Source organism: Chiloscyllium plagiosum, chromosome 30, assembly GCF_004010195.1.
Source record: "Chiloscyllium plagiosum isolate BGI_BamShark_2017 chromosome 30, ASM401019v2, whole genome shotgun sequence".
Classification (NCBI taxonomy): Eukaryota; Metazoa; Chordata; class Chondrichthyes; order Orectolobiformes; family Hemiscylliidae; genus Chiloscyllium; species Chiloscyllium plagiosum.
This window is the reverse complement of record NC_057739.1, coordinates 21,396,504-21,413,356: the sequence shown is the minus strand read 5'-3', so window position 1 is coordinate 21,413,356 and position 16,853 is coordinate 21,396,504. Positions and strand designations below refer to the sequence as shown.

The 16,853-nt window shown below is 42.1% G+C and overlaps 1 protein-coding gene across 1 annotated transcript in view; it reads left to right on the top strand.

The window, feature by feature from the left end:
- LOC122564795 (multiple epidermal growth factor-like domains protein 9) overlaps window positions 1–16,853 on the top strand; it is a 320,435-nt gene that overhangs the window by 224,308 nt on the left and 79,274 nt on the right. Inside the window, exon 4 of the mRNA XM_043720030.1 lies at window positions 4,840–4,989. Coding sequence (XP_043575965.1) covers window positions 4,840–4,989 — 150 coding nt within the window. The remainder of the gene's footprint in view (window positions 1–4,839; window positions 4,990–16,853) is intronic.

Here is a 16,853-nt window from a genome sequence, read left to right as displayed (position 1 = left end):
ACAGCTAACTGTACTCTCGAAATTTTAAGTACCTCTTGAGACAACATAGTCAGAGTTGGACATGCAGGTGAAGGAGAATACTGTATCACAATATCTTTAAAAGAATACCATCATCATAACCTGTTTTGTCCCATCACTGATTCAACATTTCACATTTACCCTTAAATAGCCATGCGCAGAGGCACAATGGAATTGGTTAACATCGAAGGAGAAAATCAGACTTTTGAAAAGACTGATTCACCTAGAGAAATGGTTATGTCTTACTGGTAAAAATATGAGATGCATATTGCCCTGCAAAGGGAACATCTGGAAGACATAAAAGGAATTTTGAGAAAGGCACATAGGTTAAATGTAAAGGTTCAACATAATAGTCAGAAAATCAAGAGATTAAAACATTAAAAACATTAAGCATCATTCTTGGTGAGATGATATCTGGAGTTGGGAAGTAATACGTACATGGCTGAATGGGCTCATATTATTTCACATCTTGTACTTCTGTTAAGACATGATAATCTTAAAGCTTCTATAGTGAAGCATAATACATTTTATTTCTTTGTGCATGTTTGTTGTTCTTGTGATTTATTTACTGATCATTATTTTGTGGTTCATTTATTGATTATTGATTTGCATATATAACTATAATTGTAACCAAACTTAATGTCCAAACTCCGAGACCTAGGTCTCAGCTCCGCCCTCTGCAAATGGATCCTCAGCTTTCTGACCCACAGAAAACCATCAGTGAAGATAGACAACAGCACCTCCTCCACGACAATCCTCAACACTAGTGCCCCGCAAGGATGTGTATTCAGTCCTCTGGGTCCCTGTACATTCACAACTGTGTGGCCAAATTTTGTCTGAACTCCACCTACAAACTCGCTGACGATACAACTGTTGTAGGCCGGATATCAATGGCGAGTCAGAATACAGGAAGGAGATAGAATGCATTGTGTCTTGGTGTAAAGATACCAATCTCTCCCTCAATGTCAGCAGAATAAAGAACTGATCATTGACTTCAGGAAGAAAGGAGCAGGACATGCCCCTACCTACATCAGTGGAACTGAGTTGGAGAGCATCAAGTTCCCAGGAATGATGTTTATGAACAATCCGTACTGGACCTCCCATGTAGATGTGACAGTCAAGGAGGCACAACAACACCTCTTTGTCAGGAGACTGAGAAAATTTGATATATCCATAAGGGTCCACACCAATGTTTACAAATGCGCCAAAGAAAGAAGTCTATCTGGGTGCTTCACTGCTTGGTATGGCGACTGTTCTGCCCAGGACCATAAGAAACCGCAGAAAGAAGTGAACACAGCCCGAACCATCATGCAAGCCAACCTCTCATCCATGGATTCCATCTACATTTCTCGTTACCACAGAAAGGAAGTCAACATCATCAAAGACCCCTCCCATCCTGATAGTGCTCTCTTCCAACCTCTTCCATTGGGTAGAAGATACAGAAGCTTAAACTGGTTCAACAGCAGCTTCTTTGCTGTTATTAGACTGTTGAATGGCCCTACCTAATTTCAAATCTAATGTTGATCTAGCTTTTGTGCATCTCCTATGCTACCGTAACCATGTATGCCTTGCTCTGTCTAAACACCGTATGACCTGTATGTCCTTTATGTTATGATCTGCCTATATCTGCCTGCAAAACAAAACTTTTCACTGTTCTGAGGTACATGTGACAACAATAAATCAAATCAAACAGTAAATCAAATCTGTACCGCGTAATGAAATGATACATTTTAAATTGGACATGGTGTAACGACTGAACTTGGTTATGAACCAGTGTGGTGGGGAATGGCCTAGTGTTTGTTCATCATATTGAAAATAATGAGCCGAAGCAGAGAGACTGTGATATTCTAGACTTCAGAACTTTAATAACTGTACATGGGCTCAATGAATCAACAAAAGATAAACTATTACATAAAGCAACAACTGGAATAAACTGTTAAGGAACAAAGACAACCTGTCTCAAATAGACCCAAGCAATTAGCTATGTCTTGGCAAGCTTGCATAAGCAAAACTGCTCTGACACCTGCTTTATAAACTGGAAACTTTATTCCCACAAGGACAACCAACTGCCCTGCAGAAAAAAATTAAGTAGTTAACCACAAGAAAGTGAAATAAGTCCATGGAGGCCAATATCCCATCATCAAGTCACACTTTCATTTATACATGGAGAGTCCTTGACACTGATCCAGCTCCCTCAGAGTCAATGCACAGAGTAAACAGGATGTCTGACACTCCTGTTTATGTCTGTCAGCCAGAGCTCCCTTACTGTTCCAGATTAGCAGCCCCAATCAGGGAACTCATATTCTATGATGTCCACCTGGTTGACCTCATTACAGACACTGCAGAAAGCTGGGTATTTGAATGGACAGTTAAGGCCAAATGTAACAAGAAATGAATAAATCACTTCTGATAAGAAGGCAAGTTGCATAGATACAGTAATTTGGATGAAAGAACTTCTTAAAAAATCATCAGTATGTCACCTCAGAAACCAAAGGACAAAAGAAAATCTGTATTAGAATCGAATATCAGAACAACTCAGCAGCACAGTGTTGAAGAATAACAGTGCAAAAGGACCAAACCCTGGAAATTTCCAGAGACAAATCACTGTTGGTTGAAGTCCTGGCCAGATTTCACCATTAATGGGGTATTAGCTTATATCACAGGCAGATATAAGCCTGGGTCACAGGCTTATATCTGCTTCCTTGTGGAGTCTAATATTTGGTTTCTGCATGCAGTAAAATTTGAATTATTGTTTCAGTATTGATTGAGATTTATTAATAAGAAGCCAAATTACAGGTAACTTGTGGTGATTTATCCACAATACACCTTGTCCATTATGGGATGCTTTAATATATGGACCTCCTCCCAATATAGTATTAAGCTTAGTTTGGATAAATTGGATTGAACCTGATGTTGGGCTTGGCCCATGGTAACACTGTCTGGTGGTAGGTTCTATTTTGATCACAGACTATGACAATGAGGAGCTTCTCCAAAACAGACATAGGTTTATTATAGAACAGTTCCTGTGGAACTCCATACCCAGAGCCTGTCATCACTTCTGTACATCACTTTAAGAGCAAGATGTTTAAGAATGGCTTCTACATTTTGCTTTCTGTATTTACTGGCTATTCTGTTTCAACCTTCTTGGTCCACATAACTTTCACTTCTCCAGATGTGATTTGGTGCTCATTTTTAAAGGTAAAGGTTACTATAAGGAATAAAAATGGAGAAAACAAAAGTATTATTAGACCTAAATAATGAATCATTTTCCGTGAATAAACTGCTTTGTGAACTCATGTTTGATGTCAGTGCAGAATTGCTTGTGCAATATTTAAACAATTGAAATCCATTCATTTCAATCTCCAACTAATAGAACATTTCAATTACTTGGGAGGAGTGGGATTTTTATCAGATCACATGCTATTTTACTAAAGACCTTGAACATATTTTATCATATTCCAGAGTGGTATTTTTACAGGAAAGATTTATCTTTAGAGTCATATAGCTGTATGGCACGGAAACAGACTCTTTGGTCCAACTTGCCCATACTAACCAGATATCCTAAATTAATCTAGTCCCATTTGCCAGCATTTGACCCATATCCCTCTAAATCCTTCCTATTCATATACCCATCCATGTCGTAATTTTACCAGCCTCCATCACTTCCTCTGGCAGCTCATTACATACACGCATCACCCTCTGCATGAAAAAGTTGCCCCTTATGTCCATTTAAAATCTTTTCCCTCCCACTTAAACCTATGCCATCTGGTTGTGGACTCCACTACCCTGGGGAAAATACCTTCGCTATTTATTCTATCTGTGCCCCTCATAGGATTGAGAATTTCAGATATTCTGATTTTATAATCATGTGGAAAGACACACTGTGACCATTCTGGATTGTTTGTGCTGCAATAGATATTGTATGTGCTGACTCCCTTCCACACTAATTGCTCTCACTACATGACCCCATCAGTAATCCCTCTGCCTTTCCCTATGTTCCTAAAACTGTTTCATTTTATTATAATTATTGAAAAATGTAATAAGGCATGTGTATAAGGATAACATCAGAGAACATGATGACCTCAGCAATTATACAAAGTTTATGAAGGACCTTCTTGGCTGCAAAGATACTTTCAACAAAAAAAATACAGCCTCTTTCATTTGACAGTATGTTGTTGCATGATGTTAGATGAAGACTTGATTCAAGTACCAATCAAGGGAGTGCTGTGATAGTTATTTTAAATCCAGTGTACGAGTCAAATGAAAATGCAAGGAATGTAGGGAACACATGATCTGGCACGTGTAATTTTGAGCAAAAGGACTGGTTAACATATACCATCTGTAATACATATTTTTAACATTCAGCTTGTGCTATTTCTGATTTAAATTTATTGATATTAAGAAGGCGATAAAATCCCAATTTGATGACATTAATGCTCTTAATCAGATCCTGTGCTATCAGTGCAGGGTAAAGTACTTTTAACAAGTAGAGAAATGCACATTTTATTAATAGCAATAGTAAACATGGACCAAAAAAAGGTTTTCTTAGATCTAGTTCAGAAGTAATGAGTAATGCAATTAAGTCAGCAGCTGTCGTTGCCTGCTTTTAATCACAAAGCATCATTGATTGCTTTTGATTATATCTCTATGGTGAAATTATTAAATACAGCAAGTGATCTAAAGTGGTCAGTTTAGCTTTTTGAATTACAGACTATAATCAGGTCATGTGGACATGAGAAATCTGCACTGTTTTTATGATGTACTTTCAGCCTATAAATTGCGCAAATGAAATTGTTGTTCATTTTCTTTGTTTTTCTTTAGGCATCTGCTTAAACTGCACTGGAAATAGCAAAGGACGTCATTGTGAGAAGTGCAAAGATAGTTACTACAGGAAGCCAGGAACCAATGATACAGTTGGGTGTGAACGCTGTCCTTGCTCAGTAGTGACATCCAGTGGAAGCTGTCATTTAGGTAATGTAACTTTGTCTCTTGTTTGACTTTTGCAATATGGGAACGAACAACCTTGAAGTTAAGAGGAGTACAATTGTGGTCATGTGCAGTCTGTGAAAACTGTTTGCATGATCTAGATCAGTTTAATGCCTGTTAATTTAACTCTGACAAAATGTAAACTCTGGTGGAGTTACTAAACCATTAATTCTGTCAGAGATTTGTGAGATCTGTTTCTGCATTAGGTAGTTTGTGGCTGAGATCCTGAAACAAACCAAACCAGTTTTTAATTACCTAAATTGCACTGAAATTCAGTCCTGTGATCTTGAGTCATTACTTTGTAGCTTCATGTGCACATTTGCCTTTGCACCACCCTTAGTAGTTGTGTATTTAGCTAGCCCAGCCCGAAACTCAGGAATTGCTTCAATAAATCCCCCCACATCTCTAAAACTTGTTGTATAATGGTGTAAGAGTTGAAAAGGGTTAATACTGAGGAGTGCCTTAAGTACCACCCAATATTATGTTGGCATATAGATTTAGGGTTTAGATTAGAGTAGTGCTGGAAAAGCACGGCAGGTCAAGCAGCATCCGAGGAGCAGGAAAATCGACGTTTCGGGCAAAAGCCTGATGAAGGGATTTTGCCTGAAACGTCGATTTTCCTGCTCTTCGGATGCTGCCTGACCTGCTGTGCTTTTCCAGCCCCACTCTGATCTAAACTGTGGTTTCCAGCATCTATAGTCCTAACTTTTGCCTATATAGATTTAGGGACAGAATCGTGAAAGTGCTCAAAGAAGTCTTCCTCATAGAAGTCTCTATAATGATGTCCATCATAGAGTCATAAAGATGTACATCATGGAAACGGACCCTTCAGTCCAACTCATCCATGCCAACTAGATATCCTGACCTAATCTAGTCCCATTTCCCAGCATTTGGCCCATATCCCCCTAAACTCTTTGTATTCATATACCCATCCAAATGCCTTTTAAATATTATAATTGTACCAGCCTCCACCACTTTCTGTGACAGCTAATTCCATACACGCTCCACCCTCTGCATGAAAAAGTTGCCCCTTAGGTCCCTTTTAAATTTTTCCTCTCTCACCCTAAAGCTATGCCCGCTAGTTCTGGACTTGCTCACCCCAGGGAAAAGATCTTGTCTATTTACCCTATGCATGACCCTCATGATTTTATAAACCTTTATAAGGTCAACCCTCAGCCCCAGCCTATTTATCCTCTCCCTACAGCTCAAATCCTCCAATCCTGACAACATCCTTGCAAATTTTTTCTGAACGCTTTCAAGTTTCACAATATCCTTCCTATAGGAAGGAGACCAGAATTGCATGCAATATTCCAACAGTGGCCTATATAGGAAGGAGACCAGAATTGCATGCAATATTCCAAAAGTAGCCTAACCAATGTCCTGTACAGCCACAACATGACCTCCCAAATCCTGTACTCCATTCTCTGACCAATAAAGGAAAGCATACCAAACTCCTTCTTCACTATCCTATCTACCTGCGACTCAACTTTCAAGGAACTATGAAACTGTACTCCAAAGTTTCTTTGTTCAGCAACACTCTCCAGGACCTTACAATAAATGCATAAGTCTTGCCCTGATTTGCCTTTCCAAAATGCAGCACATCACATTTATCTAAATTGAACTCCGTCTGCCACTCCTCAGACCATTGGCCCATCTGATCAAGATCCCCTTGTACTTCGAGGTAATATTCTTCACTGTCCACTACACTTCCAATTTTGGGGTCATCTGCAAGCTTACTAACTATACTTTCCATGTTCACATCCAAATCACTTATATAAATGACGAAAAACAGTGGCCCAGTACCTATCCTTGTGGCACACCACTGGTCACAGGCCTCCAGTCTGAAAGGTAACCCTCCACCATCACCTTCTGTCTCTTCAAGCCAGTTCTGCATCCAAATGATTTGGAAACGCTGGTGTTGGACTGAGGTGTACAAAGTTAAAAATCACACAACACCAGGTTATAATCCAACAGGTTTATTTTGAAGCACTAGCTTTCGGAGTGCTACTCCTTCCTCAGGTGATTATCAACCACCTGATGAAGGAGCAGCGCTCCGAAAGCTAGTGCTTCCAAATAAACCTGTTGGACTTATAACTTGGTGTTGTGTGATTTCTAACTTTATATCCAAATGGTTAGTTCTCCATGTATTCCATGAGAACTAACCTTGCTAACCAGTCTATCATGAGGAACCTTGTTAAATTCCCTAATGAAGTCCATATGGATCATGTCCACTGCTCTGTCCTCATTAATCCTCTTCGTTACTTCTTCAAAAAACTCAAATTTGTGAGATATGATTTCCTACATACAAAGCCATGTTGATTATCCCTAATTGCCTTTCCAAATACATGTAAATCCTGTCCCTTAGGGTTCCCTCCAACAACGTGCCCACCACTGATGTCAGGCTCACTGGTCTATAGTTCCCTGGCTTTTACTTACCTCCTTTCTTAAATAGTGGCACCATATTAGCCAAACTCCAGTCTTCCGGCACTTCATCTGTGACTATCAATGATCCAAATATCTCAGCAAGGGACCCAGCAATCATTTCCCTAGCTTCCCACAGACTTCAAGGCAACTCCTAGTCAGGTCCTGGGGATTTATCCACTTTTATGTGTTTTAAGACATCCACCCCTACCACCTCTGTAAAATGGACATTTTTCAAGATGTCACTATCTATTTCCTCACACTCTATATCTTCCATGTCCTTTTCCACAGTAATGTAACATGTTCATAAATACTAAGATACAATAAACTATCATGTTTCGGGCTTTTCGTGTTAGACTAAATGGTTTTCCTCTAGCATGCTTGAAGAAGCTAACCCTGTAAAGCCCTAACAGGAAAGAGGATCTTGACAGCAGATTGACTGGATAGCTCACACAACATGATGAGCAGTGTTGAGCATGTATTTTATGACTAAATGCACTTTGAATCAGTACTGCGAATCCTCTTGCAAGGATGCCTGCCTTGAAGAAGTTTTCCTCCTCTCTCAGGGCTTTTGCCCGAAACGTCGATTTCGCTGCTCGTTGGATGCTGCCTGAACTGCTGTACTCTTCCAGCACCACTAATCCAGAATATGGAAAATTAAACTCATTTGGTGGGTTATTATGCTGTGTTTCAATAGTTTCTCTGGGCTGCTTCCTGTCCTGATGGCTTCAGCTTGACATGAAAGTATAAATATACATCAAACACAAAACGACCAACAAAAAAATGTAAAGCAAAGCTGACAGGATTCTGCTGTTTCAATGAATTAAGCTGGACTCTTCTTTAAATTCGTCACTGACAAAATAACATAATTCCAGTCTGCGTGGAGATTTATTATTGAACTCTAAACATGCATGATATAGCAAAATAATCCAAGGCAGAATGTATCAGAGGGAAAAATAACTTCATTTGTGTTGCCTTGGCATCATTTGCATGATATACATTTTAATTATGTTTTATGATAAACTTGAATTAAAAAGTGCAAAATCTAAAACAGAAGCAACAATTGCTGAGGCTACCATGCATTGCATTCTTTAATAACTTGGCAAGTGTTTTGCAAAATCTTGTACCAGTCAATATCCCTGTCAATTTCCTTCAAGACACTCAGCCTTGAGTCTGTCTTCATGGTGATAATCAGAGAATGGCAACAGTCAGTTTCAAGTATTGATGGATTGCATCTAGAATATGTCACTTTTAATTGAAAATAATTTGTTGTGGTCTGTAGAGGCCGATTTGTAAGTGGTAATCCCTTCCATAGTTGGCACAAATGAATACCATTGTCCTGAAGTTGATTCGTGTTTTCCTTCCAGTGGGCTCTTTTGTCCTTTTTTTTAGCTGCACCCTTCTGACTGTATGTTTTCAGGCAGTTTGGTCAACAAGGACTTCCCATGTTTTCATTCTGATCCCAGTTGGCTTGAGGTGCTGCTTATAGATATCCTTGTCTCACAAACATGGGCAGCCTGTTCGTCCCATGCCAGTGGCAAGCTTGTCATGCAGTATATTTCTGGGAATATAGCTGACACTCGTCTGGCTCATGTGACCCAGCTAACAAAGTCTCCCCTGACTTGGGAACAAATTTGCTGAGGATCACTGTACACTAGTGTACTTCCACATTCAGTGCTCTATCCTGCTCTGTCACAGATGGGAGTAGTGAAATCTGGATGTCAGTTTGCTCGCTGAGCTGGAAGGTTCATTTTCAGACGTTCGGTCACCATACAAGGTAACATTATCAGTGAACCTCCAGTGAAGCACTGGTGATAGTGATAGCTTTCTGTTTATGTGTTTAGGTTTCCTTGGGCTGATTATGTCATTCGCTGTTCATTTTCTCATAGGGTGGTAAATGGGGTCCAAGTCAATGTGTTTATTGATAGAGCTCTGGTTGGACTGCCATGTTTCTAGGAATTCTCGTGCGTGTCTCTGTTTGGCTTGTCCTAGGATGGATGTGTTGTCCCAGTCGAAGTGAGAGTAGGTCATGTTTTTTTGTGGAAACTGGTGGATTTCACCTGAGTCCTCATTTCCTCTTCCCCCCCACCTTATCCCAGATCCAACCTTCCAACTAGGCACCGCCCTCATGAACCGTTTTACCTGTCCACCTTCCTTCCCACCTATCCACTCCTCCCTTCCCTCTGACCTATCACCATTACCCTACCTCCATCTACCTATCACACTTTCAGCTACTTTCCCCCCAGTCCCACCCCCTCCCATTTATCTCACCACCCCCTCCACTCACAGCCTCATTTCTGATGAAGGGTTTTTGCTCAAAACATCGACTCTCCTGCTCCTCGGATACTGCCTGACCTGCTGTGTTTCTCCAGCACCACACTCTCGACTCTGATCTCCAGCATCTCCTCACTTTCTCTTAGTTGATTTTAACCTCACTGCGAAGCCTCTTCCAAAGATGCCTACATTGAAGAAGTTCTCCCCCTCTCTCAACAAGGATCTCAGAGAGTGTCTCCCCCACTGCACTCCTCCCCACCCTTCCCCCCCACCCCCCAGGTCATCTCCTCTGCCCTGAAGCTCTTCAGTCACATCCTGAAGCAGACTCAGTACCACAGCCACATCTCCCGCCTTAGTGTCTGCCTATGGAACTGACTGATCCCACATGTATTCTGGACTATATTCAGACCATCACAGTTTGGATCTGAACTGGACAACTAGTACCGGCTACAAATTCAAAGCCTTCAGAAGTGGTTCTCCTTCCAGATCCTCCGCTCCACACTCATAGCCATACGCCGCCTCCTAATCTCTCTACAGTCAGCCCTTCCTCAGCTGAGGGCCACACTCTCTCAGAACTGCAAAGGACCTCTGCTGTTTTATATTCTTAGAATTCACACGCTTAACAGTTTTTCTACACCATATCGGACATCAAAAGCTGTAAGTACAACAAGCTCCCAAGTACCATCCTCAATAATCGGGATTCTTTGACCATTCCAGAAGCTTCCCCCAGCCTCCAGAACTGCTCAGCTGCCATCAGCCACGTGGCTATTCCAGCCACCACCGCTGTGGTGAAAGATGACGTCATTTCCGGCCCCGCCACTCGATAGTCTGCAGCCATGGCTGACCATGCCACATCTGCAACTACTGGTCAGATAACCGCCACTGTGACCGCTGCCTCTGAAACCAATGCGAGGCCTAGCCGGAACAACACTTCTGCCCCTTTTGTTGTTGCCCCCACGGCCACTTCTGCCTCCACCGACATCACCTACGCTATGTGTTACGCCACTTCTGCTGCCATAGCTGTTGCCGTCATAACCACTTCCACCCCCACTGACTCCACTTACCTGAACATCGCTGACAGAATCGCCCATGACATGCACCCCGCTGATCCCACAGTTACAAACTCCACCCCCCACCCCTTTCCATAAATGACGTCACTCCTGCTCCCTCCACTACCACGCCCACTCCAGTTACAATTTCCACCCCACCCCACTCCCAGCTCCAGCCCTACACCAGGTCCGATCTCCCAGCCCTGCCAAGTATTCACCATCCCCCCAGACCTCCCCCTCCCTGCGGACAAACAAACAGTCCTCAGCACAGGCCTTGCCTTCATTCCCCCCCTGGCTCCCGGATAAATGGTTTCAACACGCTTTGTTACATTGAACACTCCTTCCGTCGCCTCTGCCTCTGGGCTTACTTATTCCATCAAGACTCCCGCCCACCTTCCAAGGACCCCTTCACCTGACTCCAACACATCCCATCCACCTGGACACCCTGTGCCAGTCTGTTACCCATCCACGACCTCTTTATTTCCAACTGCTGCCGCAATATTGACCGCCTCAAACTGTCCACTCCCCTCAGGAGAAGGGGAGTGCAGTGGTAGTTTGGCACATTGACCTCTACACTACTGAAGCTAGGTGCCAACTTGAAGACTTCTCCTCGTACCGCCCCCTCGACCATGACCTCACCTCCCATCACCAAACCGTCATCTCCCAGACCATACACAACCTCATTATCTTGGGGGATCTCCCACCCACAGCTTCCAACCTTATAGTTCAGGAATTCCGTACTGCCCGGTTCTATCTCCTACCAAGATTCACAAGCCTGACTACCCCGGACGACCCATTGTCTCGGCCCGCTCCTACCCCACCAAACTCCACCTACCTCAGTACTGTCCTATCCCCCCTGGTCCAGGAGCTCCCCACATATGTTTGGGACACCACAAACCCTCCACCTCCTCCAAGATTTTTGTTTCCCTGGCCACCAACGCCTCATCTTCACCATGAACATCCAGTCCCAATACACCTCCATCCACCATGACCAGGGCCTCAAAGCTCTCTGTTTCTTTCTCTCCCGACGTCCCCACCAGTACCTTTCCACTGGCACTCTGATTGGTATGGCTGAACTGCTCCTCACCCTCAATAATTCCTCCTTTGAATCCTCCCATTTCTTCCAGATGAAAGAGGTAGCCATGGGCACCCGCATGGGCCCCAGCTATGCCTGTCTGGTTGTTGGTTACATGGAACAGTCCATCTCGCGCAGTTACACCAGCACCACTCCCACCTTTTCCTCTGCTACATTGATGATTGCATCAGCGCCACCTCATGCTCTCATGAAGAGGTTGAACAGTTCATCAACTTCACCAACACATTCCATCCCAACCTTAAATTCACCTGGACTATCTCTGATACCTCCTTCCCTTTCCTGGACCTCTCCATCTCCATTAACGGTGACCGACTCAAAACTGACATCTTCTCCAAACCCACCGACTCCCACAACTACCTGGACTACACCTTCCCCCCACACTTCTTCCTCTAAAAATGCCAACCCTTAATCCCAATTGCTCCGCCTCCGCAGCAAATGCTCCCAGGAGGACAAGTTCCATCACAGAACACACCAGATGGCCTCCTTCTACAAAGACTGCAGTTTCCCCTCCCACGTGGTTGATGATGCCCTCATCCACTTCCCACACCTCCGCCATCGAACCCCATCCCTCCAACCGCAACAAGGACAGAACCCCCCTAGTCCTGACCTTCCATCCCACCAACTTCCATATATGTCACCTCATCCTCCACCATTTCCACCACCTACAAATGGAACCCACCACCAGATCCACTTTCCGTTCCCTCCACGACTCCCTCATCAGGTCCACAACCCCATCAACCCATCCTCCCGGCAACTTCCACTGCAGGAATTGCAAAACCTGCACCCACACCTCCCCCCTCACCTCTGCCCAAGGCCCCAAAGGAGCCTTCCACATCCATCAAAGTTTCACCGACACTTCCACACATGTCATTTACTGTATCCATTGCTCCCAATGCAGTCTCCTCTACGTTGGGAAGACAGGACGCCTACTCGCAGAGTACTTCAGAGAACATCTCCAGGACATCTGCATCAACCAACCCCTGTTTCAACTCCCCCTCCCACACTGCCAAGGAAATGCATGTCCTCGGCCTCCTCCATCGTCACTCCCCAACCACCCAACGCTTGGAGGATGAATGCCTCATCTTCCGCCTCAGGATCTTTCAACCTCAGGGCATCAATGTAGACTTCACTAGTTTCTTCATTTCCCCTTCCCCCACTTTATTCCAGATCCAACCTCCTAACTCAGCACCGCCTTCATGATCTGTCCTACCTGTCCATCTTCCTTCCCACCTATCCGCTCCACTCTCCCCTCTGACCTCACCCCCACCTCCATCAACCTATTGCGCTCTCAGCTACCTTCCCCCCAGCCCCACCCCCCTCCCATATATCTCACCACCCGCACGGCTTACAGCCTCATGCCTGATGAAGGGCTTATGCCCAAACCGTTGATTCTCCTGCTCCTCGGATGCTGCCTGACCTGCTGTGCTTTTCCAGCGCCACACTCTCGACTCATATCTTTTTGTGGCTAGTTGATGTTCATGCATCCTGGTGGCTAGTTCTCTGCCTGTTTGTCAAACGTAGTATTTGTTACAGTTCTTGCAAGGTATTTTGTAAATGATATTAGTTTTGTTTGTTGTCTGTATAGGGTCTTTCAAATTCATTAGCTGCTGTTTTAGTGTGTTGGTGGGTTGAATGTGTTCATTCTCTAATTTCAAATGTTCTTCTACAAATATTTTGATTCTTTCACGAAAATGTCAAGTGTGTTAAAAATTGAAAACTATCTGAAATGTGTTATTGTGGAAGGCTTGTACAATGCAGTAGCTCTGTCCAAAAGATTGTTCATTGACTATGTCTGTTAGACAATTTGTGATTAAGGTTGTTCACATTCCTGAATTAAATGGTAATTGTAGGAAATGGCATTACCACAGGAAATGACATAACCAACCCATGGAAACCTAAACACATAAACAGAAAGCGGGCTACACCACCAGTGCTTCATCCGGAGGCTCACTGAAGATGTTACCTAGTATGGTGATGAAATGTCTGAAAAACGAACCTTCCAGCTCAGCGAGCAAACCTACATCCAGATTCATTTTATGTATTGTAATCAGAAAGAGAGATGTTTATCCACAGTTTCTCCTTGGGCAACTTCATACTTCCGCTTTTGTTATTAGAGATAAGCTGAATGAAGAAAGGAAATTTGAATGCAAACCATCCACAGCTTTCACAAACACCAAGGACAATTTTGGCATTTGATAGGAATTTAGTAGTTAGATCAACTATTCTTCATGTGATAGACACTTATTCCCAGGAATGAGTCATGTGATTCTAATGCAGCTACATCCTTCTTCAAATAAGGAGACCAAAACTGTATGCAGTACTACATATGTGGTCTCTCCAAGTCTCTGAGTTGCAGTAAAACCTCTGAATTCTCCTTGAAATCAATACAACATCTTATTTGCCTTCTTAATGTTTGCTGTTTTATATATTAAAATTTTGTGATTCATGTACCAGAACATTGAAATCTCTCTGTACTATTGTGTCCAGCAATCTTTCTCCATTTAATTTGTCTACTGCTTGTTTATTTTTCCTACCAAAGTGAACAGATTCCCATGTTCGCACATTGTTCACCACCCAACAAATATTTGTTCACTGCCTCAACCCATTTATATCCCTTTGTAAACTCTTTCATGGCTCTTGTATGTAGGTGTCAATGGCAAGTTCAGCTACCATATATTCAGTCCCTTCATTAAGAATGTTAATATAGATTAAAAATAACTGAGACACTGTGCAAATTCTTGTGGCATTCAATGAGTTACAGTTTGCTAATCCAAATGCTCCTTTTTTTTCCTTATTGCTTCCTTGAGCTAACCAACCCTTTACTAATTCTAGTATGTGCGTGAGCTCTTATGTACTAAGCTTTGATGTTGCACCTTATCAAATGCCTTTTGGAAATTCAACTACGCCAGATTTCCAGTCTCTTCATTATCTACTCATGTCAGTTAGCTCAGTTGGCTGGATGGCTAGTTTGTTATGTAGAGTCATGCCAATGGCACAATTTTATTTTCCCATACACCTGCAATTGCTATGAAATACTCACCTTACACTCATTGCAGATCTGGCTCATGTTTCTTTCAATTTAATACCATCTTTCACTTCCTTACTTATCCATAGATGATAGTTCCTTTGAAATATCTTTTTCTTACTGGGACAAATCTTTGCTGTGAATTATTAAATATCTCTTTAAAAGTCTACCATTGCACCTCTACTGTCTTACCTTTGAACCTTGTGTTCACGTTCACTTTAGCCAGATCCGTCTTCGTATTCTCATAATTGCTATTACTTAAGCTTAAAATACTTGTCTTAGATCGACATTTCTTCCCTTCAAATGAACGTGATGTTCTATCATGTTATATCACCGTCACTTAAAGACTCTTACCAAGAGATTATTAATTTATCCTGTCTAAATGCACATTACCAGGTCTAGAGTACCTTTTGCTCTAGTTTGTGCTAGAATGACTGCTTTACAATGCTGCCTAAATATACCCAATAGACCCATCTTCCAGACTACCCTTGCCAATTGACTCAATTCAGTCAATTGAGTCATTAGTAATCTTAATCTTCATGTAATGGTGTATTACTTTAATCCACCCCAATTGTCCTACAATGTCATTCTTGTTAAAACCCTATAAACTACTTCCAGAAATGATCTCTTACATTTCCTATTTCTGATCTATACCCAAATTAATTCTACATTGCAGCATGCTGCTTCACAGAGTCAGGAATTCTGGTTCGATTTCAGCTTAAATGTCATTCTTGTTAAAACCCTATAAACTACTTCCAGGAATGATCTCTTACATTTCCTATTTCTGATCTATACCCAAATTAATTCTACATTGCAGCATGCTACTTCACAGAGTCAGGAATTCTGGTTCGATTTCAGCTTAGGGTGACTGTCTGTGTGGAGTTTGAATGTTCTCCCCATCTCTGCATAAGTTTTCTTCCACAGTCCAAAGATGTCCAGAATTAGGTGGATTGACAGTGCTAAATTGCCCCATAGTGTCCAGGGATGTGCAGGTAAGGTGAGTTACCCATGGTAAAATACTGGGTTAGAGGAATAGGGTGAAGTGCTGAGTCTGGGCGGGATGCTCTTTGGAGGGCTGGTGCAGACTGAAGGGCCTCTATCTGCATTGTTGGGATTCTAATATAAAATGCATCTTGATCTTTTGAGCTAAGATTATTTGTCTGCATTAAAAAAAAATCCTTACTGAACAGAGCTACTCAAAATCTTTTCCTCATTTCCTGTCTTTCTGAAATGTCAAATACTGTTCAAAATTCAGGTAGTAGATATGGTCATCATGTAACCATCTTGTAATGGCTATCATGTCATATCTATTTCTATCTGTGCTAAGAATTCCTCCATTTTGGTGCAAATGGGTACACACATTCAGATGCAGAGTCTTTAACTCTCTTTTTACCAGTTTGCAATATCTAGCTTCATTTAACAGAGAACTCATGAGATTGTACGTTCTTTTTGATACAGTGGAGATCACCACAAGGGGTGCAAGCAGTTACTGAAGTGATTGTATGACTTAGGCAGAGTTAGAAATACAGCATTGGAATGACCACATAAGCTTCAACTGAATGTTCTGAGTAGAGATGTATAACTGGCAGTTATCAGTTGGATATTATTTCTTTCTTGTTGAGAGGTTTCAGATTTTAATCAATTGCTGACTGTTGGTCCAAAGATTTCCATTCATTTATTGTTAAGCTTAGCAAATTAAAGATTTGCTGCTACTGTTAAGTGGATGCAAAAGGTTTAGAAGAATGATAAAGTCAGAAAAATGTAAGTGCTTTTTTTTAGAAAAATAGCTGAATTTTGCAAGGAACCCTTGATTTTGTAAATTCCTGAAATTTTGAGTATAACAGTGATAGCATTTTTTAAAAAGAATTGTCAATTTCCTTTTTGTTATGCTTGAATTTTTTTCATGAAATGTGCTCTTCTATAAAGGAGGCAATTTCTGCCACATTTGTATGGTTTGATGATTCTGGGCCAACCCAGAAAGTCC